General features: G+C 46.4%; 1 protein-coding gene across 8 annotated transcripts in view; it reads right to left on the bottom strand.

The window, feature by feature from the left end:
• Positions 1-876: 876 nt before the first annotated feature.
• LOC129705962 (ribosome-binding protein 1-like) overlaps positions 877-24983 on the bottom strand; it is a 72286-nt gene continuing 48179 nt past the window's right edge. For all 8 annotated transcript variants that reach the window (XM_055649924.1, XM_055649923.1, XM_055649921.1 and 5 more), the window contains 6 exons: positions 23481-23570; positions 22277-22411; positions 21173-21262; positions 19963-20097; positions 15175-15264; positions 877-3258 (listed from right to left, as the gene is read on the bottom strand). In XM_055649924.1, the coding sequence (XP_055505899.1) occupies positions 3221-3258; positions 15175-15264; positions 19963-20097; positions 21173-21262; positions 22277-22411; positions 23481-23570 (578 nt within the window). In that variant the 3' untranslated portion in view covers positions 877-3220. The remainder of the gene's footprint in view (positions 3259-15174; positions 15265-19962; positions 20098-21172; positions 21263-22276; positions 22412-23480; positions 23571-24983) is intronic.

Genomic DNA, 24983 nt, shown 5'->3' on the forward strand with positions numbered 1-24983 from the left:
AATGAAAATGTCAAAAAATCTGACAAAACTTTGAATTTAAAAATGACTGTCTTTCGCTGATGATGTCATAATGGGTCTGCGTGCCTTCTTCCTCACGATGCAAGTGATATCACCTCCTCAACCCTCCATCCTTCACCGCATTATTCAAAATTCGCAGCCGGAGATGGTCGGCCCTAGACTGAAGACCAAAGATCATAGCTGAAGACTGAGGCGGCCCAACTCGCGGTCCTTTGGTCGACGCCCCCCCACTAGCCCGCCTGCTCGCCCCCTTGCCGCCTCGCTAGGGGTCCTCGTGTTGGCGCATGGCGGGGAGGTTGCTGCCGCTCTCTGCTTCTGCCTCTAATATATTATATATTAATATAATATCAAGGGGGTGGTTAATGTGTGTGTGTGTGTGTGTGGGGGGGGGGGGGGGGGGGGTGTAATTTGTGTGTGTGTGATGCCGCAGGCCGCCCCCACCCCCACAACCAACGAGTCCCACTTGGTCTAGTCTACTTTAAATATACCCAATGACTTAACTTTTTTTCTGTCAGGGTTCAATATTCTGCTATGCGCTGTTAAATGCTGACTGGTGGTTCCTTTAACATAAATCTGCATTATTTGACTGAATCAAGACAATTCAGAATCAGAATCAGATTTTATTCGCCAAGTATGTTTTGTAACATACAAGGAATTTCATTGGCCAGGTCAGTCATACAATTAAAAGCAACAGACTCAAGAACACATTTTAACATAAACATCCACCACAGTGACTCCTACACATTCTTCACTGTGATGGAAGGTGAAATAAAGTTCAAGTCCTTCCTTTTGTTCTTCCTCGGTCGGGGGCCTCGAGCCCTCCGTTGACGGGACGATCTTGACTCCTGTCGGGGGCCCTCCACGTCGAGGCGTTCAGCTCCTGCATCGGGGGATGTCAGCTCCCACATGCCGGGCGATCAAACCTCGCGTCGGGGCTGGTCGAACCTTCTGCGGCGTTGGAGCTCCCAACCAGCCTCTCCCGAGACAGCGAGCTCTTGATGGTAAGTCCGCAGGCCACAGTGGGAGCGATCCCAGCTAAGGGATCAGCTCCGATGGTAAGTCCACGCCCCGCGGTGGGGCTCATGACAGTCCGAGGAGGCCTCCAGCTCCAGCGACGGTAGGCCGCAGAGTCCGGAGAATGTGATCCGAAAAATGATCACATCTCCGGGAAGGTAGGAACTTGTAAAAAAAAGTTCCCCCCAATCCCCTCCCCCCTCCCCTCACATAAAACAAACCAAAGTACATTAAAACAAACTTAACAAATGCTAAAAATAACAAAAAGATGAAAAAACGAACAGGCTGCCATCTCCCTGGTGCTCCTTCTGAACTATTATGGGAAAAGGAGAACAAAGATCTGTTTTTCTAAAGATTGTTTCAATAATTTTGAATAAAGGGGTGAATGATACTGGAGAACTATGCCTAAACATAGTCCTTTGTTGTTGTTGTTGCTTTGTGACAAACAAAGACTCTGTTCATTTCCCATATTTGATATTTCCAGTTAAAGAGGGAATGTCAAATTTGTTACCTGCGTTGTGTAGGTCCTCATTTTCCCCATTAATGTTAAGAAAGAGTAAAATCTGTTTGAAATCTAACATTGGGTTTTGAGCTTGTAAATCGAGCATTTGGCAGAATGGTGAAAGAAAAGAATAAAAGTTGCTGAAGAAAATTTAAAGTAAACCGTAAACAGGCAGATAGGCCCACAGCAAATCAATGTGAAGTGTTTGAATTGAACATTGAAATCTTTTTGTCAGTAGGGCAATGAAAAATAGCTAACTGGAACACAAGAAGGATAGATAGCCATTCCAAAAGAACTATTTATTGTATAAGAAACAAAACAAAGTGGGTTGCGGCAAACCACATTAAGTAATTATACCATTTATATGCTTCAGTTTAATGGGAGGCGACACAGCTGGGTTGTTTCATAAAATGTTTGTTTTTGTGGCAGTAATCTAACATTAGTCTGATTGACAAACACTTTAATTTAAAAGCTTTTACAACTGTCCCTTCAATTCCAACACAATGGACACAGAATTATAGATGTCTGCTGATTTATTTTAACCCACAGTGATGCAACAATAGCATTTCACAAGCTTTTCTTGAAAATTGCCTGAAATTACAGTTTTTGCCCGTTGCTTGAACACGTTTTGCAAAACTTCGCTCATTGTGTCAAAACTCTACACACAAGCAAATAAGACACAACACTGGGAAATAAACCATTCACATCCATGTCAAGTTGAAACTCTGCTATCAAAACCTAAACTCTGCTATGAAAACCTAACAATCCTTTGTCAAAACGTCACTCTGATGACAAAATGATACACACTTGCATCATATGAATACACTTTCAGATCAGCAGCAACACACTAGTCTACTTTATATAAAACACTGCAGTCTTTAATTTTCACTGTTTTTATTCAGTTCCACAGAAGGCACGTTTTCACAACAACCAAAAAATCAAATACTCAATACAGTACATTGCAGTACTGTACTTCACAGTACTGTAAATTCAGTTAAAGCAAAAATAAAACAAAAATAAAACCAAAAATACACTATACTGTAAACACAGAAAAACACGGCAATCGTTTGTAGGTGAGCTTATGGATCCTGCCGTCTGTTGGGGTCTGGCCACAGGATCTCATCCACATCGCAAGCAATGTCTTCTCCCGCTAGGCATCGGGGAAAATATACCCTTGTGTGCCGAATCCATCCATGGATTGACCTCGCCTCAATGTCTCCGCAGGCCTGTTCCATTGCCTGCAGAAGAGGCATGCGGGCATGTGGTTGGTGGTCATATACACGTCATCTCCAAGCCGAAAATAATTCTTCTATAGGGTTTAGAAATGGCGAGTAAGGGGGCAAGTATACCACTTCAAATTGATTATGGTTGGTGAACCAGGTCCGGACCAGAGCAGATCGATGGAAACTGACATTATCCCAGACAACAACAAACCTGGGCTGCTCTGGTCTGTCCTGTACAGCTATATTATGAAGAGCATCTAGAAATGTGATGATATGTTGTGTATTGTATGGACCTAGTTTTGCATGATGGTACAGAAGCCCTCGAAGGCTTACGGCGGCACACAATGAGATATTTCCCCCGCGCTGCCCCGGGCCGTGCACAATTACCCTTTGGCCAATTATGTTACGACCCCGTCGTCTTGTTTTGCTAAGGTTGAATCCAGTCTCATCAATGTAAATAAATTCATGAGACTGTGCAGCTCCATCCATAGCCAAGATTCTCTGTAACAAAAAATACATATTGTGGATGGCTATGTGGTACTGATGTACATATTCAGCTGTTACTGGATTACACCAATACTGTATTGTAAATGTAAAGGACTGTAACACTTACCTGTACATATTCACGTCAAAGTCCTTTGACCCTGACACTGTTCCTCTCAAATGGGACCCTGTACAGTTGCTTCATGGTCATTTTGTGCTTTACCAAGATGCGTCTTATAGTGGTAATGCTTACTCGGTTTGTGTTGTTGAACACTTGCCTATCTGCAAGTATTTGTTGCCCTAGCTGCTGGAGACGGATTGCATTGTTTGCTCTGACTAGGTCCACAATGGCAAGTTCCTGCTGTTGGGTGAACAGGCGTTGGCGTCCACCCCCAGAAGGTCTTCTAGTCATTCTATAGCTAAATGCAACCACAAATTGTTATTGGTTTGCTTCTTTTTTACAGTACTGTATATACTGTACTTTACTGTATATACCATACACTGTACTGAAACATCTCAATATACGTAATCACGGTATGTTTCACAAAACACGCGCCCTGCCTCTGCCTCTGCCTCTTGCTCTCCCTGCATCCATGCTTGCAAAGTTCTCAAAATGGCTTAACTGAAGCCTTTTTGTAGCTGGCTGATTGGTGTTCAGTGTTGTAAGTAAGTATTTTCAGGTGTGTATCTTAGTGTTTTCAATTACCCGATGTGTTTTGTATTTTGAATAGCTGTGTCTTCCCAATGGTACCCTGAGATTTCATTTTTGAACAAAGTGTCTTATGTATGAAATAGTGTGTAGTGTGCAGGAACAAGTGTGTCGCAGAAAGGAGCAAGTGTGTTGCAGAATTGCAACTAAAGTGCAAAGCAGCGCTTTTGTTTAAGGTATGGTTACATGTGTTTAAGGTATAGTAACAAAAACTTCAAGTTGTGTTACTTTAGTCTAAGCATGGGTCTATAGTGTTCAAGCAATGGGCAAAAACTGTATTATTATTATTATGGACAACACACACTGCTACACTGGTGAGAAAGGCCAGATTATCCTTCTAGAATGTGGCGAATCTCTTGAATTCTCTACCACAAAAGGTTTGAGAGGCTAAAACTAATCAAAAATGTTTTAAAAATAAATTTCACCAATTCAGTGATGATATAATTTCCACTGATTGGGTTTAAATGCAGTACATATTTAGTGCTTGAAACAAATGGATGAAATCCAATTCCTGGACAGAAATTACAGTTTGTTGGTAATATGAAAAATAATTCTTCAGCAGAAAGCAAAGTGGTGGAGGAGCTCAGAGGGAGCATCTATGGAGGGAAGGGACGGACGACATTTCAGACTTGAGTCTGAAGATGGGTCCTGATCTGAAACGTCATTGGTCTATTCCCACTGCAGATGCTGCCTGAGCCGCAGAGTTGCTTCAGCACTTTACTTATTGCTCAACATTCCAACATCTGTAGTCTCTTGTGTCTCCAAAATAATTCTTTACTTCTCTTGACAAGGATGGACAACATTCCAAATATTGAAAGAGCATGCTTGATACTTGAACTTGGCTGTATAACAAGAAATAATGTTTCCATCTGCCTGCTCACACGTTTTAAATCATGTTCACAGCAAAGTATAGACATGCTTGAAAATTTAAAAGATTTGAAAAATATTTTCTCTTCTAAGTATTTGTGCAGCTGTAGAATTGAAGAACAGAAACATTTATGAATTGAATTAAATCGTCATAATAATCCTATGTTCAGTTCTGGGCACCATGTTATAGGAAAGATATTGTCAAGCCTGAAAGGGTTCAGAAAAGATTAATGATGATGTTGCTAGGACTAGAGGGTGAGAGCTATAGGGAGAGGTTGAGTAGGTAGGCGGCGCGACTCTCGTCAGCAGCGGCCTCTGCAGCCCATCCGCGTTTTATTATTTTCTGTCTATATTTTTTGTTGGGGGTGTGTGTGTGTGGGGGGGGGTGGGGGTGGGATGGGAGGGAGGGGGAAACTTTTAAATCTCTCCCTGCACGGGAGACCCGACCTTTTCTCGTCGGGTCTCCGTTATCGTTGGGGCTGCAATGAGGAGCGGCCTCCAACAGGAACCGGGGACTCTGGTGCCGACTCACCTCACCGTCGCGGAGCTGGCCGAGTCCGTAGCGGGTGGAGCGGTGGAGGAGCGCTGCTGCTGCTGCTGCTGCGGCCCGACCAGAGAGTCGGAGGCTTCAACTGCAGGTCTGTGGACGGCGGCACCGGGAGCCCGTGGGTCCCTGGAGGGAGACCGCTTTTCAGGGCTCTCACAACGGCGACTTCTCCCGCCCGAGTTGCGGGGTCGAAGAGCTCCTGGAGCGGGGCCTGACATCACCGCCCCGCGCGGCTTGGAATGGCCGCGGGACTCTGCGAGCGCACGCCGGGGGCTTTAACACCAAGACCCGGTGTGCGACCTCGCACCACCCGGCGTGGCTTTAATGGCAGCGGGACAATCGCCATCGCCAGCGGGGGCTTTGATTTTGACTCTGACATCGGGGGGGGGGGGGGGGGGGGGGGGGGGGGGGGGAAAGAGTGCAGTGGAGAGATAAATTTATTTGGCCTTCCATCACAGCGATGTGATGGATGTTTATGTAAATTATGTTGCGTCTTGGGTCTATTTGTTTGTAATATATGGCTGCAGAAACGGCATTTCGTTTGGACCTCAAGGGGTCCAAATGACAATTTTACTTCGGAGTCACGTGAGTGACTACGTGAAGAGCCCTGCCCAGTGCGCAGGTGCGGCATTATCGCACAGCTGTGCACACGCGGTCCAGCGGGAGTCGGCGCTCCCGCAAACCAAGGAACGTTAGGTAAGTACCTACCTTAATCGGGCCTTGTGTTTCTTGCTCCAGGGGGAGCAAAGCAGCAGAGGAAGCGGCCCCCGTTCGACTCCAGCGAAGGAGCCGACAGTGGAGGGGGATAGGCGCAAACGGGACCGCACACGCTGCGGACCGCTGACAGGGAGCTGCGCTGATGCCGGTCCGCTGAACAGCTGTTCGGTTAACAGCAGCGGACTGGAGGGAAATTTAAAAACCCGACCGGCAGCCCTGCAGACTCCTGACAAGGAGAATCGCCGCCCGGGAACCGCTACAATGCCGCCTGAAAAACGGCAGGCAGCCTCTACATACAGGTAAGACAAAACCTTACCAAAAATACAGGTTCTACAGGAATCAACTTCCTCCAACACTGGAACAGGCTGGAGACAGCAAAAACAAGTATGTCTGTCTCCCCAAGCCAGAGGAGGTCATGGAGCTACAAAACCTCCAGGAAAACGAGGGGTCACTGGCTGAATGCCAAGGGAGCTGACACTCCTACCCCAGTTCTATGGCACTAGCCATCTCCCTTGTCGAAGGATTGATGCGACAACGGAGTTAGAGCTATGCCTCCTCCAATTTATAGCACACCCTTTTGCTCCCTCTTTTGAGGCTAGCTAAGGAGGCCAGGGCTGGGCTGGCTTAACCGTTGGGCAGGCGGACGAGAACAGGAGTATGCCGGGAGGCAGGATCAGGAAGAGCTGCTGGGTGTCGTGGGCCACTACATGGCTCCTCCACGCGACCATCTTCCCAACAAAGCCCTGCAGGAGAAGGCCTTTCTAGAGGTAAATCTGCAGGGAGCTGGGTCAGCAGACTCGCAGTCAAGAGCTAAAAGCAGCGAATTCTGAAGCTCCTAACACCGAAAATCACCGCCTTTGCTCGTTTCCACGGATCATACTCACCTGGCAGGCGAGACGCCATGATCACCAAGGTGGTTCTCCCAGGATGAGGCTATCCCTTTGCACTTCGAGTGTGCTGACGCCTAAGATGTTCCCAAATGCGGGATACCCGACTGACATTTGTGCATATAAGACCTGCCCTCAACCCCAAATATACGGGGCTATGCAAACCGCTGCAGCGGGAAGAGAGGCAGCTAAACCTGTGCGCCTCATGCGGGCAGGCCCTGGAACGAGCAGGACATCTCATCCAACACCCAGCTGGCAGCACCCCTCGGCACCCACCAGCAAATATCGAACAAGTACTGGTGAAAGCCTGGCGACCGCTTCACATTACCCCCAAAGTTCTTTTTAGACAGGGGCCCAGAGCGGAGCCGTGGGAAAATGCGCCACCCCACCGACAGCACCAGCATACCAGCAAAACTGAGCCTTCATGAAAAAACAATGAACATGGAGGTAGGTAGTCTGGTTCCTCCCAGTTTACACAAAATAAGGGTGCTCTACTAACTGCGGGGGGGGGGGCATTTACACTTGTTGAAAAAAGCATGGGGTGCTGTCACAAATAACTAATATATACTCAACAGTATTAGTGGATAAAAACTTGAATTCAAATTGGGCATATTACCGCCAGTTCAGCAATGCGCCCAAAGGGCATTTTTTCCCTCTAAGAAAGAGAAGCGAGAAGGTCAAGCTGAACTAGAAAGGCTCATTACAAAAGGGATCATGGGAGCAAACATGAACCATTGGAATTTGTATCGAATATATTCACCAAAACTACAAAAGATGGTGAATGTAGCATCATCATTGACCTAATATCACTAAATAAATCTGTTGAGTATATACACTTTAAGATGGAGACGTTTTGTCACTGCCAGACATCTGATCTCCAAAGGATACCTTATGGCAAGCATTGATATGGAAGATGCATACTATCTTATACCCATACACAAGGATCATTGTAGATACCTAAAAATTTATCTGGATAGGGCAACTATGGGAGTATAGAGCATTCCCAATGGTCTAACCTCAGCCCTAAACTAATTACAAGAATATTAAAAATAGCCATGAAAATATTAAGAAAACAAGCATAATCATGGCATATATTGGATGATATCCTCATATTAGGGAAAACAAAGGAATTAGCTGTGGCAGCAGTTCTAGCTACGAAACAGCTACTTAAAACACTGAGGTTCATCCGACACCCAGATAAACCAAAATTGAAGCCGTTAACTACCATGGATTATCTGGGCTTTAATATCAATTCTATCCATATGACTGTTACTTTGCCAAGGTGCTCGGGTCACTATAATCAAATCATGAATGTACCCACTGAAGCTATATCACAATTACAGTGGTGGGCAGACAATGTTTGGCATAGTTTTCAGCCCTATTATTATCACCAATCCTAACTTGGTTATTAAAAACCGATGCCAGTGCTTTAGGCTGGGGAGCAACTAACTCCATATCCAGCACAGGTAACAGATGGACCAATTCAGAATCATCGTTACTACACACACCGGGCATCAACTATTTGGGATTGGTGGTCGCCTATTGGGTTAAAAGCATATGCATTTCAAATGCAGCACGTACATATACGGTTACGGATTGATAATACTATGGTGGTGGCTTATATCAACCATATGGGGAGCATAAAATCATTATCGTGCAACAAATTGGTCAAACAGATCTGGCAATGGTGTGTCAAAAGACATTTTAACTATCAGCTGCCTATCTCCTAGGAAGCTAGAACACAGTGGGAGACACCACGTCACGGGGGAAAATTTATGATAACATTGAATAGATGTCAAACCCAAAATATCTGCTAAAGGTATTAAGCAATTTGAACGCCAGATATCAATTTGGTTGCACAAGACGGAATCACCAGTAACCTATGTATGTGACTTAGGAACCAGATCAGAGGCAGCAGCGGTAGATGCCTACACGCTGGAAGGGGGAATTTCTGCTTTGCTTTCCTCCCTTCTGCCTCATCAGTCGGGCACTTCGCAATACAGATGGAATCTGTCTCCGGGATATTGAAGGTGCCCGACCGGCCTACATAGCCATGGTTCCCAGTTCATCACGACATGGTGGGCGAGTCACCTATGGATTTCCCTAGTGGACCATGGTTGCTGACTCACCCAGTATCAGGCATAAGCCACCCATGCCATAAAATCATCAAACTCCTGGGTTGTAGGTTTTGAATAGACCTTACCAGGGACTGGGATTATCCAAATGAACCATTACCACCATGTCGGCATCCCTGCGAACAGTCACCAAGAGCAAACATGGGAAAAATACTGCCACGACGCAGGGACAACATACCAAACTATTCAACCACTGACGTATTGGAGTTCCTGGACCATCTACACCATGATGAAAAGGTGAGTTACAGTGCCGTAAATACAGCATGAAGCGCCCTGTCTGCTTATCTAAAAACAGCAGGACAGCAGAGCATGGGATCCCATCCACTGAAGATAAACTTATGAAGGGCAATTATAATAATAAGCCCCAAAAACCCAGGTATACCCATGTATGGGATATCAGTGTGATATTGACATATCTCAGAGAATGGCACCAGCCAGATCCCTCAGTCTTGCACAATCTATGTTTAAAAACGCTCATGCTTATGGCTCTCGTACCCGCTCACAGAGTCCAGTCACTCCATAAAACTAGACTGGATAACATGGTGATTACCCCAGACCGCATCACGTTCATCATTCTAGGTCTGGTAAAAACCTAACTCGCAGGTATATGGGACTAGGCGAGATTATGTGGTCGGCACGGACTAGAAGGGGCGAGATGGCCTGTTTCCGTGCTGTAATTGTTATATGGTTATATGGTTATATGGACCAGGAACGCCCAATTCACTTGTGGGATTCCGGGCCTACCCACCAGAGTCCAGGTTGAGTGTGGTGACCCATCTACAACAATATATAGACACAACCCACAATCTTAGAGGGAGAGGAAAGCCTATGGGTCAACCACAGAAACCCCAAGACGGGGTAACGAGCCAAACCACTTCAAGGTGGCTCAAACAGGTACTGAAAGCTGCCGGAATAGATAATAATACATTTAAATCCCATTCCACTAGGGCAGCATTGATATCAGCGGCTGAACGAATGGACATCCCGGTTGACCACATTCTCAATACGGCAGGATGGTCAAGGGAAACGACGTTCAGAACATTTTTTATTGTAAACCGTTGATAAGCCTGATTTAATTGCAGATAGAATATTACAAACTGCAAATATTTAATTTAAGCTCAGGGGAGCTATTTATGTTGTTATTGTTAACAAATACCTTTCTGTTTCTTGAGAAAGCAGATCCATTGGTTGATTACGATAACACTTCCTCCCTCAAGAACTTTGGCAGTGAGTGAAATAAAAACTGTTACACGGTTTGAAATCACAGACCTTTGAAATCTTCACGTAGTCACTCACGTTACTCCGAAGTAAAATAGTAAGATTAAACGAGTACTTACCAGTATGAAGTTTGATCTGTATTTTATGAGGAGTTACGATGAGGGATTACGTGCCCTCCGCTCCCACCCTCATTATATAGATCAAACTAATAAACTGATGTCTCACTGATCTTTACTATGTTACTTCAAATATTGTGTCTATCCTGTGATTCCACACCGCTGCTTCGAAGTATGCCGCACATGCGCACTGGGCAGGGCTCTTCACGTAATCCCTCATCGTAACTCCTCATAAAATACAGATCAAACTTCATACTGGTAAGTACTCGTTTAATCTTACTATTAAATGTATCTTGTATCTTGTATCTTGAAACATAGAAAATAGGTGCAGGAGGAGGCCATTCAGTCCTTCGAGCCAGTACCGCCATTCATTGTGATCATGGCTGATCGTCCCCTATCAATACTCCGTGCCTGCCTTCTCCCCATATCCCTTGACTCCACTAGCTCCTAGAGCTCTATCTAACTCTCTCTTAAATCCATCTAGTGACTTGGCCTCCTCCACCCTCTGTGGCAGGGAATTCCATAAATTCACAACTCTCTGGGTGAAAAAGTTTTTTCTCACCTCAGTCTTAAATGACCTCCCCTTTATTCTAAGACTGTGGCCCCTGGTTCTGGACTTGCCCAACATTGGGAACATTTTTCCTGCATCTAGCTTGTCCAGTCCTTATATAATTTTATATGTTTCTATAAGACTACCCCTCATCCTTGTAAACTCCAGTGAACACAAGCCTAATCTTTTCAATCTTTCCTCATATGACAGTCCCGCCACGCCAGGGTTCAATCTGGTGAACCTACGCTGCACTGCCTCAATCACAAGGATGTCCTTCGTCAAATTAGGAGACCAAAACTGTACACAGATGTGGTCTCACCAGAGCCCTATACAACTGCCGAAGAACCACTTTACTCCTATGCTGAAATCCTCTTGTTATGAAGGCCAACATTCCATTAGCTTTCTTCACTGCCTGCTGTACCTGCAAGCCAACTTTCAGTGACCGGTGTACAAAGGACGCCCAGGTTTCGCTAACCTAACCCCATTGAGATAATAATCTGCCCCCTGTTTTTGCCTGCAAAGTGGGTAACCTCACATTTATCTATATTATACTGCATCTGCCACGCATCTGCCCACTCACTCAATCTGTCCAGGTCACCCTGCAACCTCCAAACATCCTCTTCACAGCTCACACTACCATCCAGTTTTGTGTCATTTGCAAACTTGATAGTGTTGCTCCTAATTCCCTCTTCCAAATCATTAATATATATGATAAACAGTTGCGGCCCCAACACCGAGCCTTGCGGCACTCCACTCACCACTGCCTGCCATTCTGAAAAGGACCCGTTGACTCCTACTCTTTGCTTCCGGTCTGCAACCTATTTTCTATCCATGTCAACACCCTACCCCCAATACCATGTGCTCTAATTTTAGTCACCAATCTCCTGTGCGGATTCTCATCAAAGGCTTTCTGAAAGCTTAGTACACTACATCCACTGGCACCCCTTCATCCATTTTACTTGTCACATCGTCAAAAAATTCCAGAAGATTAGTCAAGCATGATTTCCCTTTCATAAATCCATGTTGACTTGGACTAATCCTTTTACTGCTATCCAAATGCCTCATTATTACCACTTTAATAATTGACTCCAGCATCTTTCCCACCACCGAAGTCAGGCTAGGTTTCTATTCCTTGGAGCGCAGGAGGATGAGGAGTGATCTCATAGAGGTGTACAAAATCATGAGAGGAATAGGTAGATGCACAGAGTCTCTTGCCCAGAGCAGGGGAATCGAGGACCAGAGGACATAGGTTCAAGGTGAAGGGGAAATGATTTAAGAGGAATCTGAAGGGTAACTTTTTCACACAAAGGGTGGTGGGTGTGCGGAACAAGCTGCCAGAGGTGGTAGTTGAGGCTTTTACGGACATTTTCAATCTCTCACTTCTGAGGTCTGAGGTCCCCACCTGCTTTAAAAGGGCATCAATTATACCAGTGCCCAAGAAGAGTAAGGTGTCGTGCCTCAATGACTATCAACCAGTGGCACTAACGCCAGTGGTGATGAAATGCTTTGAGAGGTTGATCATGGAGCAAATCAACTCCTACCTCGACAAAAACTTGGACCCACTGCAGTTTGCTTACCGCCACAACAGATCAACGGTGGATGCGATTTTGCTGGCCCTCCACTCCGCTCTGGACCACTTGGACAACAAAAACTCATATGTCAGGCTGTTATTCATCGATTACAGCTCGGCATTTAACACAATCATCCCCTCCAAGCTGGTTACCAAACTCGCAGAACTGGGTCTCTGCGCATCCCTTTGTAATTGGATCCTCGACTTCCTCATTCACAGACCACAGTCTGTTCGTATTGATGTAAATGTGTCAGCCTCGATAACAATCAGCACGGGAGCACCTCAAGGCTGTGTGCTCAGCCCCCTGTTGTACTTACTCTATACTCATGACTGCGTAGCCGGTCACAGTGCGAACTTCATCATCAAGATCGCTGACGACACCACTGTTGTGGGACATATCACCGATGGGGATGAGAAGTATAGAGAGTATAGAAGAGAGATCGAGCAACTGTCCATATGGTGCCAGCGCAATAACTTGGCCCTCAACACCAGCAAAACCAAGGAATTGATTGTGGACTTTGAAAGGAGTAGGATGGGGACCCACAGCCCCGTTTATATCAACGGGTCGATGGTTGAAAGGGTCAAGAGCTTCAAATTCCTGGGCATGCACATCTCTGAAGATCTTTCCTGGTCCGAGAACACTAATGCAATCATCAAAAAAGCTCATCAGCGCCTCTACTTCCTGAGAAGATTACGGAGAGTCGGTTTGTCAAGGAAGACTCTAACTTCTACAGGTGCACAGTAGAGAGCATGCTGACCGGTTGCATCATGGTTTGGTACGGCAACTTAAGCGCCCTGGAGAGGAAAAGACTACAAAAAGTAGTGAACACTGCCCAGTCCATCATCGGCTCTGACCTTCCTTCCATTGAGGGGATTTATTGCAGTCGCTGCCTCAAAAAAGCTGGCAGCATCATCAAAGACCCACACCATCCTGGTCACCCACTCATCGCCCTGCTACCTTCAGGTAGATGGTACAGGAGCCTGAAGACTGCAACAACCAGGTTCAGGAATAGCTACTTCCCCAGAGCCATCAGGCTATTAAACCTGGCTCGGACAAAAATTAATAACCAATTATATGTTATTTGCACTTTATCATTTTATTTATTCATGTGTGTATATATTTCATTGGTATCATTTAAAAATAAATTGGATAGGCATATGGATGAGAAGGGAATGGAGGGTTATGGTACGAATGCAGGCAGGTGGGACTAAGGGGGAAAAAAAAATTTGTTCGGCATGGACTTGTAGGGCCGAGATGGCCTGTTTCCGTGCTGTAATTGTTATATGGTTATATTATATGGTTATTTATATTATAGTATATGGACACATTGATCAGTTATGTAGTAAATGCCTACTATGTTCTGTGTGCAGAAGCAAAGCAAGAATGTCATTGTCCTATCAGGGACACATGACAATAAACTCACTTGAACTTGAACTCTATGACTATCCCGTCCCTGCTACGACAAATGTTTACTAGACTTCAGAATGAACAATTCTGGGATATTCACATTGGACACAATGTCTCTCTGTCAACCCAGGGAATATAGATTGAAACAATTCAGCAAGTGCGCTTGTGTCTCATGGCAGAAGATCTTATTCTAGTAAAATCACGTGGTTTAGCTTCAGGTTTATTATTGTCACATGTACTGAGGTTCAGTGAAAAGCTTTGTTTTGCAGCAATCCAACCAGATCAGGTGTACCAGCCATAAATACATTCAAGTCAAAGGGGAAGATGAAGTGCAGAATATAGTTCTATACATAAAGGAAGAAAATAAGATTTAAAAGATCTACACTTGCAGGTGGAATAAAAGATTTTAAAGGGCAAAGCACACAAAGAGTAACAACTGAACATGAATACGTGGAGTTGCTCACAGATAATGTGCCATCTTTGTGAATTTATCTGATAGTTTATAAAATTCTAAGAGCCATCGACTGGGTAGACAGTCAGAACCTTTTTCCCAGGATGCGAGATACAAATACTGGAGCGCACAGCTTTAAGATGAGAGGGGCAACATTTAAAGGAGATATACAGATGCACAAAGTCTCTTGATCAGAGTAGGTGAATCAAGGACCAGGTTTAAGGTGAAGGGGAAAATATTTAATTGGAATCTGAGGGCTAACGTTTTCATACAAAGGGAGGTAGGTGTATGGGACAAGCTGCCAGTGGAGGTAGTTCAGGCAGGGACTATCCCAACATTTAAGAAACAGTTAGACAGATAAATGGATGGGACTTGTTTGGAGTATTATGTAACAAACGCGGGCAGCTGGGACAAGTGTAGCTGGGACATATTGGCTGGTGTGGCCAAGTTGGGTAATAGGGCCGGTATCCACACTGTATCTATGACTCTGTGACTATGACTATGTGCTGCCAGGTTTGATACACAGTGGGTGGTGGGTGACTGGAACGCGCCGCCAGGGGTGGTGGTGGAGGCAGATATGATAGTGACGTTTAAGAGGCTTTTGGATAGACACACTGATATGCTGGGAATATAGGGATATGGGTTATGTACAGGTAGATAAGTGATGGTCTTGGCATCATGTTCAGCACAGACTGTGGGCTGAAGGGCCTGTTCCTGTGCTGTACTGTTCTATGTTCTATGTTTTAGCAAAAGCATTACCTTCCTGTTTTACTGCACTTGGATTTTCCAGTTTCTTTGCTTGATTTTCACCCTCATCGGGACTTCCTGTGGTGACATTTGTATCCGGCGCTGTATGAAAATACAAGAAGGAGTCTCACATGTAATGAAGCCAACACTGCCTGAGATAAGGTATCCCAACACATTCCGAGAAGCTGGATCACAGGTTCATTAAATACATCTCTGCGGACATCGAAGTTCCTCAGATCTTACATGGATTTCAGAAAGGCATTTGACCGTTTTGCATGGTAGGCTGCTCTGGAAGGTTAGATCGCATGGGATCCAAGGAGAGATAGCTGAATGGATAGCAAATTGGCTTCATGGAAGGAAGCAGAGGGTGATTGTGGAAGGTTGCTTTTCGGACTGGGGGCCTGTGACTAGTGATGTGCCTCAGGGTTCGGTGCTGCGCCCGTTACTGTTTGTCATCTACATCAATGATTTGGATGAGAACATACAGAGGCCCAGGAGCCGTTGGTGAGGGAGGAGCGACCTTCGTGTGGTGAGTTAAAAAACCCATCGCGGGGCTTGTTTCAACAGAGGCCCAGGAGCCGTTGGTGAGGGAGGAGCGACCAAAATCTGCAACGTTCCATTCGCAGATCACACTTCAAATTAAGGGGGCTGGTGGAAGCCTCTGATTGGTCGAACGGACTAAAGGAAGCAGCCGTTACAGGACTAGAGGAAGCAGCTGATTGGCTTGTATCCCGGGTAAGGCTTTGTATTGTATCCAGGATAAGGGGGAGAATGAGGGCCAGGGCAGTTTACTGTTCTGGATGTCAGATGTGGGAGGTCATGGGGTCTGAGTGCCCTCCAGACGTCCGCATCTGCGCCGGGTGCGTCGAGATGGGGCTACTAAGAGACCGTGTTAGGAACCTGGAACAGCAACTCGATGACCTCTGTCTGCTCAGGGAGAGCGAGGAGGTCATAGATAGGAGTTACAGGGAGGTGGTCACTCCAAGACCATGGGAGACAGAAAACTGGGTCACAGTTAGGAAGGGCAACGAGCAGAGGCAGGGACTGGTGAGTACCCCGGTGGCTGTACACCTTAAAAATAAGTACTCATGTTTGAGTAAGGGTGGGGGAGACAGCCTACCTGGGGGCAGCGACAGCGGCCGGGCCTCTGGCATAAAGGCCGGTCCTGTTGCTCAGAGGGGTAAGGAAAAGAAGAGGAGGGTAATTGTAATAGGGGACTCTATAGTCAGGGGGTCGGATATAGGCGATTCTGTGGTCGCAGACAGGAGTCCCGGATGGTAGTTTGCCTCCCTGGTGCCAGGGTCAGGGATGTGTCTGAACGGGTCCAAGAAATCCTGAAATGCGAGGGAGAGGAGCCTGAGGTTGTGGTGCATATAGGTACCAACGACATAGGTAAAAAAAGAGAAGAGGTCCTGAAAGAAGAATTTAGGGAATTAGGTAGAGAGTTAAGGAGAAGGGCTGCAAAGGTAACAATCTCAGGATTACTGCCCGTGCCACGCGACAGTGAGAGTAGAAATGGAGCGAGGTGGAGGATAAATGAGTGGATGAGGGACTGGTGCAGTGGGTATGGATTCAAGTTTCTGGATCGTTGGGACCTCTTTTGGGGAAGGTGCGACCTGTACAGAAAGGATGGGTTGCACTTGAACTAGAGGGGACCAATATCCTGGCGGGGAGATTTGCAAAGACTACTGGGGAGACTTTAAACTAGTATGGTTGGGGGGAGGGACTCAAATTGGGAAAGCTAGCAGTCAGTGTGTGAGGCAGGAGGGAGAGAATGGTAGCACTCTGACCCAAAATGTAGGGGAGAGAGAGAAGAAAAAGACAATAAACAGAGAATAAGAGAGGGTGGGTTTCTTAAATGTGTATATTTTAATGCTAGGAGCATTGTAAGAAAGGTGGAAGAACTTAGAGCCTGGATTGGCACCTGGAAGTATGATGTTGTGGCGATCAGTGAAACATGGTTGCAGGAGGGCTGTGATTGGAAACTAAATATTTCAGGATTTCGTTGCTTCAGGTGTGATAGAATTGGAGGGGCAAGAGGTGGAGGTGTTGCATTGCTTATCAGGGAAGATATTACAGCAGTGCTTTGACAGGATAGATTAGAGGGCTCGTCTAGGGAGGCTATTTGGGTGGAACTGAGAAATGGGAAAGGGGTAGCAACACTTATAGGGGTGTATTATAGACCGCCAAATGGGGAGCGGGAATTGGAAGAGCAAATATGTAAGGAGAATGCAGATATTAGTAGTAAGCACAAGGTAGTGATTGTGGGAGATTTCAATTTTCCACACATAGACTGGGAAACACATTCTGTAAATGGGCTGGATGGGTTGGACTTTGTAAAATGTGTGCAGGATAGTTTTTTGCAGCAATACATAGAAGTACCTACTAGAGAAGGGGCGGTGCTGGACCTCCTATTAGGAAATGAGACGGGTCAGGTGGCAGATGTATGCGTTGGGGAACAGTTCGGGACCAGTGATCACAATACCATTAGTTTCAATATAATTATGGAGAGGGGCAGAACTGGACCTAGGGTTGAGATTTTTGATTGGAGAAAGGCTAACTTTGAGGAGATGCGAAAGGATTTAAAAGGAGTAAATTGGGACATTTTGTTTTATGGGAAAGATGTGGAAGAGAAATGGAGTACATTTAAAGGTGAAATTTTAAGAGTACAGAATCTTTATGTCCCTGTTCGGTTGAAAGGAAATAGTAAAAATAGGAAAGAGCCATGTTTTTCAAGGGGAAACTTGGACACTTGGTTCGGAAAAAATGGGAGATCTACAATAATTATAGGCAGCATGGAGTAAATGAGGTGCTCGAGGAGTATAAAGAATGTAAAAAGAATCTCAAGAAAGAAATTAGAAAAGCTAAAAGAAGATATGAGGTTGCTTTGGCAAGTAAGGTGAAAGTAAATCCAAAAGGTTTCTACAGCTATATTAATAGCAAAAGGATAACGAGGGATAAAATTGGTCCATTAGAGAGTCAGAGTGGACAGCTATCTGCAGAGCCAAAAGAGACGGGGGAGATATTGAACAATTTCTTTTCTTCGGTATTCACCAAGGAGAAGGATATTGAATTATGTGAGGTAAGGGAAACGAGTAGAGTAGCTATGGAAACTATGAGATTCAAAGAAGAGGAAGTACTGACACTTTTGAGAAATATAAAAGTGGATAAGTCTCCAGGTCCGGACAGGATATTCCCTAAGACATTGAGGGAAGTTAGTGTAGAAATAGCAGGGGCTATGACAGAAATATTTCAAATGTCATTAGAAACGGGAATAGTGCCGGAGGATTGGCGTACTGCGCATGTTGTTCCATTGTTTAAAAAGGGGTCCAAGAGTAAACCTAGCAATTATAGACCTGTTAGTTTGACATCAGTGGTGGGCAAATTAATGGAAAGGATACTTAGAGATAATATATATAAGCATCTGGATAAACAGGGTCTGATTAGGAACAGTCAACATGGATTTGTGCCTGGAAGGTCATGTTTGACTAATCTTCTTGAATTTTTTGAAGAGGTTACTCGGGAAATTGATGAGGGTAAAGTAGTGGATGTTGTATATATGGACTTCAGTAAGGCCTTTGACAAGGTTCCTCATGGAAGGTTGGTTATTAAGGTTCAATGGTTGGGTATTAATGGTGGAGTAGCAAGATGGATTCAACAGTGGCTGAATGTGAGATGCCAGAGAGTAATGGTGGATGGTTGTTTGTCAGGTTGGAGGCCAGTGACTAGTGGGGTGCCACAGGGATCTGTGTTGGGTCCTTTGTTGTTTGTCATGTACATCAATGATCTGGATGATGGTGTGGTAAATTGGATTAGTAAGTATGCAGATGATACTAAGATAGGAGGGGTTGTGGATAATGAAGTAGATTTTCAAAGTCTACAGAGAGATTTATGCCAGTTGGAAGAGTGGACTGAAAGATGGCAGATGGAGTTTAATGCTGATAAGTGTGAGGTGCTACATCTTGGCAGGACAAATCAAAATAGGACGTACATGGTAAATGGTAGGGAATTGAAGAATGCAGGTGAACAGAGGGATCTGGGAATAACTGTGCACAGTTCCCTGAAAGTGGAATCTCATCTAGATAGGGTGGTAAAGAAAGCTTTTGTTGTGCTGGCCTTTATAAATCAGAGCATTGAGTATAGAAGTTGGGATGTAATGTTAAAATTGTACAAGGCATTGGTGAGGCCAATTCTGGGGTATGGTGTACAATTTTGGTCGCCTAATTATAGGAAGGATGTCAACAAAATAGAGAGAGTACAGAGGAGATTTACTAGAATGTTGCCTGGCTCCAAATCCAGTGCCGCCCGCGGCCGGATGCCCGCAGCCCCAGCTCCTTGAATGTTGGGGGTCGGCGGCCACAGCGCTCCGGAGCTTACCGCACGGCGACCCGGTAAGGCATTGCCCGCTCCCCGCTGGTATCCCAGTGCTGAGACGCCGCCGACTCCCAACATTCGCGGAGCTGGGGCTGCGGGCGTCCGGCCACGCGCAGCCAGGGGTAGAGTTGCCGGGGTCGGAGCTACAACCGGCGCCGCCCGTGGCCGGACGCCCGCAGCCCCAGCTGGTCGTTGGCGGCCACAGCGCTGCGGAGCTTACTGCACTGCGACCCGGTAAGGCATTGACCGCTCGCCGCCTCTCTGACCAGGTAGGGGACTAAGAATTAAAGTTTACCCCTTCACCCCTTCCACCCCTTCACATAAAAGCCCTCCAAACTAACTGACTAACATTTAAGCAATGATTTACAGATGTTTAAGTGTCTCCCTGGTCTCCGGGGAGGAGACAGCCGCTACAGTAGTACAGACCTGGGTTGACCGTGGGTCGTTTCGAGTCAAGATTGGCGCCAACCGCGAGCTTTGGTGTGCAGACGACATCCTGGTAAAAATGGCCGGTTTTCGGAGTTTTTCGGTTTCCGGAACTCCGGATAAAATGTTGTGCACCTGTATGGTTATACACAACAAAATTAGCAACTTTGCTAATGATACAAAAGTGGGTGTTTCTAATGATTGTGAAGATGGTTGTGAGATTGCAGTGGGATCTTGATTGATTGGCCAGGTGGGCTGAGGAATGGTTGATGGAACTTAATACAGAGAAATGTGAGGTGTTGCATTTTGGAAAGAATAACATGGGCAAGACCAACACAGTGAATAGTAGGGCTCTGGGGAGTGTTGTAGAGCAGAGGGATCTAGGAGTTCAGGTGGGCAGCTGGTGTGTTGTGGGCCGTTGTGGGCAAGTTGGGCCATAGGGCCTGTTTCCACACTGTATCACTGTGTGACTATGACAATGTGCTGGGCAGGTTTTATACACAGTAGGTGGCGGGTGGCTGGAACACGCTGCCAGGAGTGGTGGTCGAGACTGATACGATAGTGGCATTTAAGAGGCTTTTGGAGGGAATGGTGGAATATGGGTTATGTGCAGGTAGCTAATTGATGGTCGGCATCATATCCAGCACAAATATTGTGGGCTGAAGGGCCTGTTCCTGCACTGTACTGTTCTATGTTCAATGTTTCAGCAAAAGCATTACCTTCCTGTTTTCCTGCACTTTGTTTTTCCTGATTCTCTTTTTCCATTTTACCTTGGGACAATCCCAACATTCAAGAAACAGTTAGACAGGTACATGGATGGGACTTGTTTGGAGTATTATGTAACAAACGCGGGCAGCTGGGACAAGTGTAGCTGGGACATATTGGCTGGTGTGGGCAAGTTGGGTAATAGGGCCTGTATCCACACTGTATCTATGACTCTGTGACTATGACTATGTGCTGCCAGGTTTGATACACAGTGGGTGGTGGGTGACTGGAACGCGCCGCCAGGGCTGGTGGTGGAGGCAGATATGATAGTGACGTTTAAGAGGCTTTTGGATAGACACACGGATATGCTGGGAATATAGGGATATGGGTTATGTACAGGTAGATAAGTGATGGTCTTGGCATCGTGTTCAGCACAGACTGTGGGCTGAAGGGCCTGTTCCTGTGCTGTACTGTTCTATGTTCTATGTTTCAGCAAAAGCATTACCTTCCTGTTTTACTGCACTTGAATTTTCCAGTTTCTTTGCTTGATTTTCACTCTCAACGGGACTTCCTGTGGTGACATTTGTATCCGGCGCTGTATTAAAATACAAGAAGGAGTCTCACATGTAATGATGCCAACACTACCTGAGAAAATGTATCCCAACACTTTCCGAGAAGCTGGATCACAGGTTCGTTAAATACATCTCTGCGGACATCGAAGTTCTTCAGATCTTACATGGATTTCAGAAAGGCATTTGACATCGTTTTGCATGGTAGGCTGCTCTGGAAGGTTAGATCGCATGGGATCCAAGGAGAGATAGCTGAATGGATAGCAAATTGGCTTCATGGAAGGAAGCAGAGGGTGATTGTGGAAGGTTGCTTTTCGGACTGGGGGCCTGTGACTAGTGATGTGCCTCAGGGTTCGGTGCTGCGCCCGTTACTGGTTGTCATCTACATCAATGATTTGGATGAGAACATACAGAGGCCCAGGAGCCGTTGGTGAGGGAGGAGCGACCTTCGTGTGGTGAGTTAAAAAACCCATCGCGGGGCTTGTTTCAACAGAGGCCCAGGAGCCGTTGGTGAGGGAGGAGCGACCAAAATCTGCAACGTTCCATTTGCAGATCACACTTCAAATTAAGGGGGCTGGTGGAAGCCTCTGATTGGTCGAACGTACTAATGGAAGCAGCCATTACAGGACTAGAGGAAGCAGCTGATTGGCTTGTATGACTCCCAACATTCGCGGAGCAGGGGCTGCGGGCGTCCGGCCGCGGGCGGCGCTGGATTTGGATCACCGCGCAGCCAGGGGTAGAGTTGCCAGGGTCGGAGCTACAACCGGCGCCGCCCGCGGCCGGACGCCCGCAGCCCCAGCTGGGAGTTGGCGGCCACAGTGCTGCGGAGCTTACTGCACGGCGACCCGGTAAGGCATTGACCGCTCCCCGCCTCTCCGACCAGGTAGGGGACTAAGAATTAAAGTTTACCCCTTCACCCCTTCCACCCCTTCACATAAAAGCCCTCCAAACTAACTGACTAACATTTAAGCAATGATTTACAGATGTTTAAGTGTCTCCCTGGTCTCCGGGGAAGAGGCAGCCGCTACAGTAGTACAGACCTGGGTTGACCGTGGGTCGTTTCGGGAGAAGATTGGCGCCAAACGCGAGCTTTGGTGTGCAGACGACATCCTGGGAAAAATGGCCGGTGTTCGGAGTTTTTCGGTTTCCGGAACTCAGGATAAAAGGTTGTGCACCTGTATGGTTATACACAACAAAATTAGCAACTTTGCTAATGATACAAAAGTGGGTGTTTCTAATGATTGTGAAGATGGTTGTGAAAGATTGCAGTGGGATCTTGATTGATTGGCCAGGTGGGCTGAGGAATGGTTGATGGAACTTAATACAGAGAAGTGTGAGGTGTTGCATTTTGGAAAGAATAACATGGGCAAGACCAACACAGTGAATAGTAGGGCTCTGGGGAGTGTTGTAGAGCAGAGGGATCTAGGAGTTCAGGTGGGCAGCTGGTGTGTTGTGGGCAAGTTGGCCCATAGGGCCTGTTTCCACACTGTATCACTGTGTGACTATGACAATGTGCTGGGCAGGTTTTATACACAGTAGGTGGTGGGTGGCTGGAACACGCTGCCAGGAGTGGTGGTCGAGGCTGATACGTTAGTGGCATTTAAGAGGCTTTTGGAGGGAATGGTGGATAATGGGTTATGTGCAGGTAGCTAATTGATGGTCTTGGCATCATATCCAACACAAATATTGTGGGCTGAAGGGCCTGTTCCTGCACTGTACTGTTCTATGTTCAATGTTTCAGCAAAAGCATTACCTTCCTGTTTTCCTGCACTTTGTTTTTCCCGATTCTCTTTTTCCATTTTACCTTGGGACAATCCCAACATTCAAGAAACAGTTAGACAGGTACATGGATGGGACTTGTTTGGAGTATTATGTAACAAACGCGGGCAGCTGGGACAAGTGTAGCTGGGACATATTGGCTGGTGTGGGCAAGTTGGGTAATAGGGCCGGTATCCACACTGTATCTATGACTCTGTGACTATGACTATGTGCTGCCAGGTTTGATACACAGTGGGTGGTGGGTGACTGGAACGCGCCGCCAGGGCTGGTGGTGGAGGCAGATATGATAGTGACGTTTAAGAGGCTTTTGGATAGACACACGGATATGCTGGGAATATAGGGATATGGGTTATGTACAGGTAGATAAGTGATGGTCTTGGCATCATGTTCAGCACAGACTGTGGGCTGAAGGGCCTGTTCCTGTGCTGTACTGTTCTATGTTCTATGTTTCTGCAAAAGCATTACCTTCCTGTTTTACTGCACTTGAATTTTCCAGTTTCTTTGCTTGATTTTCACTCTCAACGGGACTTCCTGTGGTGACATTTGTATCCGGCGCTGTATTAAAATACAAGAAGGAGTCTCACATGTAATGATGCCAACACTGCCTGAGAAAATGTATCCCAACACTTTCCGAGAAGCTGGATCACAGGTTCGTTAAATACATCTCTGCGGACATCGAAGTTCTTCAGATCTTACATGGATTTCAGAAAGGCATTTGACATCGTTTTGCATGGTAGGCTGCTCTGGAAGGTTAGATCGCATGGGATCCAAGGAGAGATAGCTGAATGGATAGCAAATTGGCTTCATGGAAGGAAGCAGAGGGTGATTGTGGAAGGTTGCTTTTCGGACTGGGGGCCTGTGACTAGTGATGTGCCTCAGGGTTCGGTGCTGCGCCCGTTACTGGTTGTCATCTACATCAATGATTTGGATGAGAACATACAGAGGCCCAGGAGCCGTTGGTGAGGGAGGAGCGACCTTCGTGTGGTGAGTTAAAAAACCCATCGCGGGGCTTGTTTCAACAGAGGCCCAGGAGCCGTTGGTGAGGGAGGAGCGACCAAAATCTGCAACGTTCCATTTGCAGATCACACTTCAAATTAAGGGGGCTGGTGGAAGCCTCTGATTGGTCGAACGTACTAATGGAAGCAGCCATTACAGGACTAGAGGAAGCAGCTGATTGGCTTGTATCCCGGGTAAGGCTTTGTATTGTATCCATGTTAAGGGGGAGAATGAGGGCCAGGGCAGTTTACTGTTCTGGATGTCAGATGTGGGAGGTCATGGGGTCTGAGTGCTCTCCAGACGTCCACAACTGCGCCGGGTGCGTCGAGATGGGGCTCCTAAGAGACCGTGTTAGGAACCTGGAACAGCAACTCGATGACCTCTGTCTGCTCAGGGAGAGCGAGGAGGTCATAGATAGGAGTTACAGGGAGGTGGTCACTCCAAGAGCACGGGAGACAGAAAACTGGGTCACAGTTAGGAAGGGCAACGAGCAGAGGCAGGGACTGGTGAGTACCCCGGTGGCTGTATACCTTAAAAATAAGTACTGATGTTTGAGTAAGGGTGGGGGGGACAGCCTACCTGGGGGCAGCGACAGCGACCGGGTCTCTGGCACAAAGACCGGTCCTGTTGCTCAGAAGGGTAAGGAAAAGAAGAGGAGGGCAATTGTAATAGGGGACTCTATAGTCAGGGGGTCGGATAGGCGATTCTGTGGACGCAGACTGGAGTCCCGGATGGTAGTTTGCCTCCCTGGTGCCAGGGTCAGTGATGTGTCTGAACGGGTCCAAGAAATCCTGAAATGGGAGGGAGAGGAGCCTGAGGTTGTGGTGCATATAGGTACCAACGACATAGGTAAAAAAAGAGAAGAGGTCCTGAAAGAAGAATTTAGGAAATTGGGTAGAGAGTTAAGGAGAAGGACTGCAAAGGTAACAATCTCAGGATTACTGCCTGTGCCACGCGACAGTGAGAGTAGGA

Source organism: Leucoraja erinacea, chromosome 18, assembly GCF_028641065.1.
Source record: "Leucoraja erinacea ecotype New England chromosome 18, Leri_hhj_1, whole genome shotgun sequence".
Classification (NCBI taxonomy): Eukaryota; Metazoa; Chordata; class Chondrichthyes; order Rajiformes; family Rajidae; genus Leucoraja; species Leucoraja erinaceus.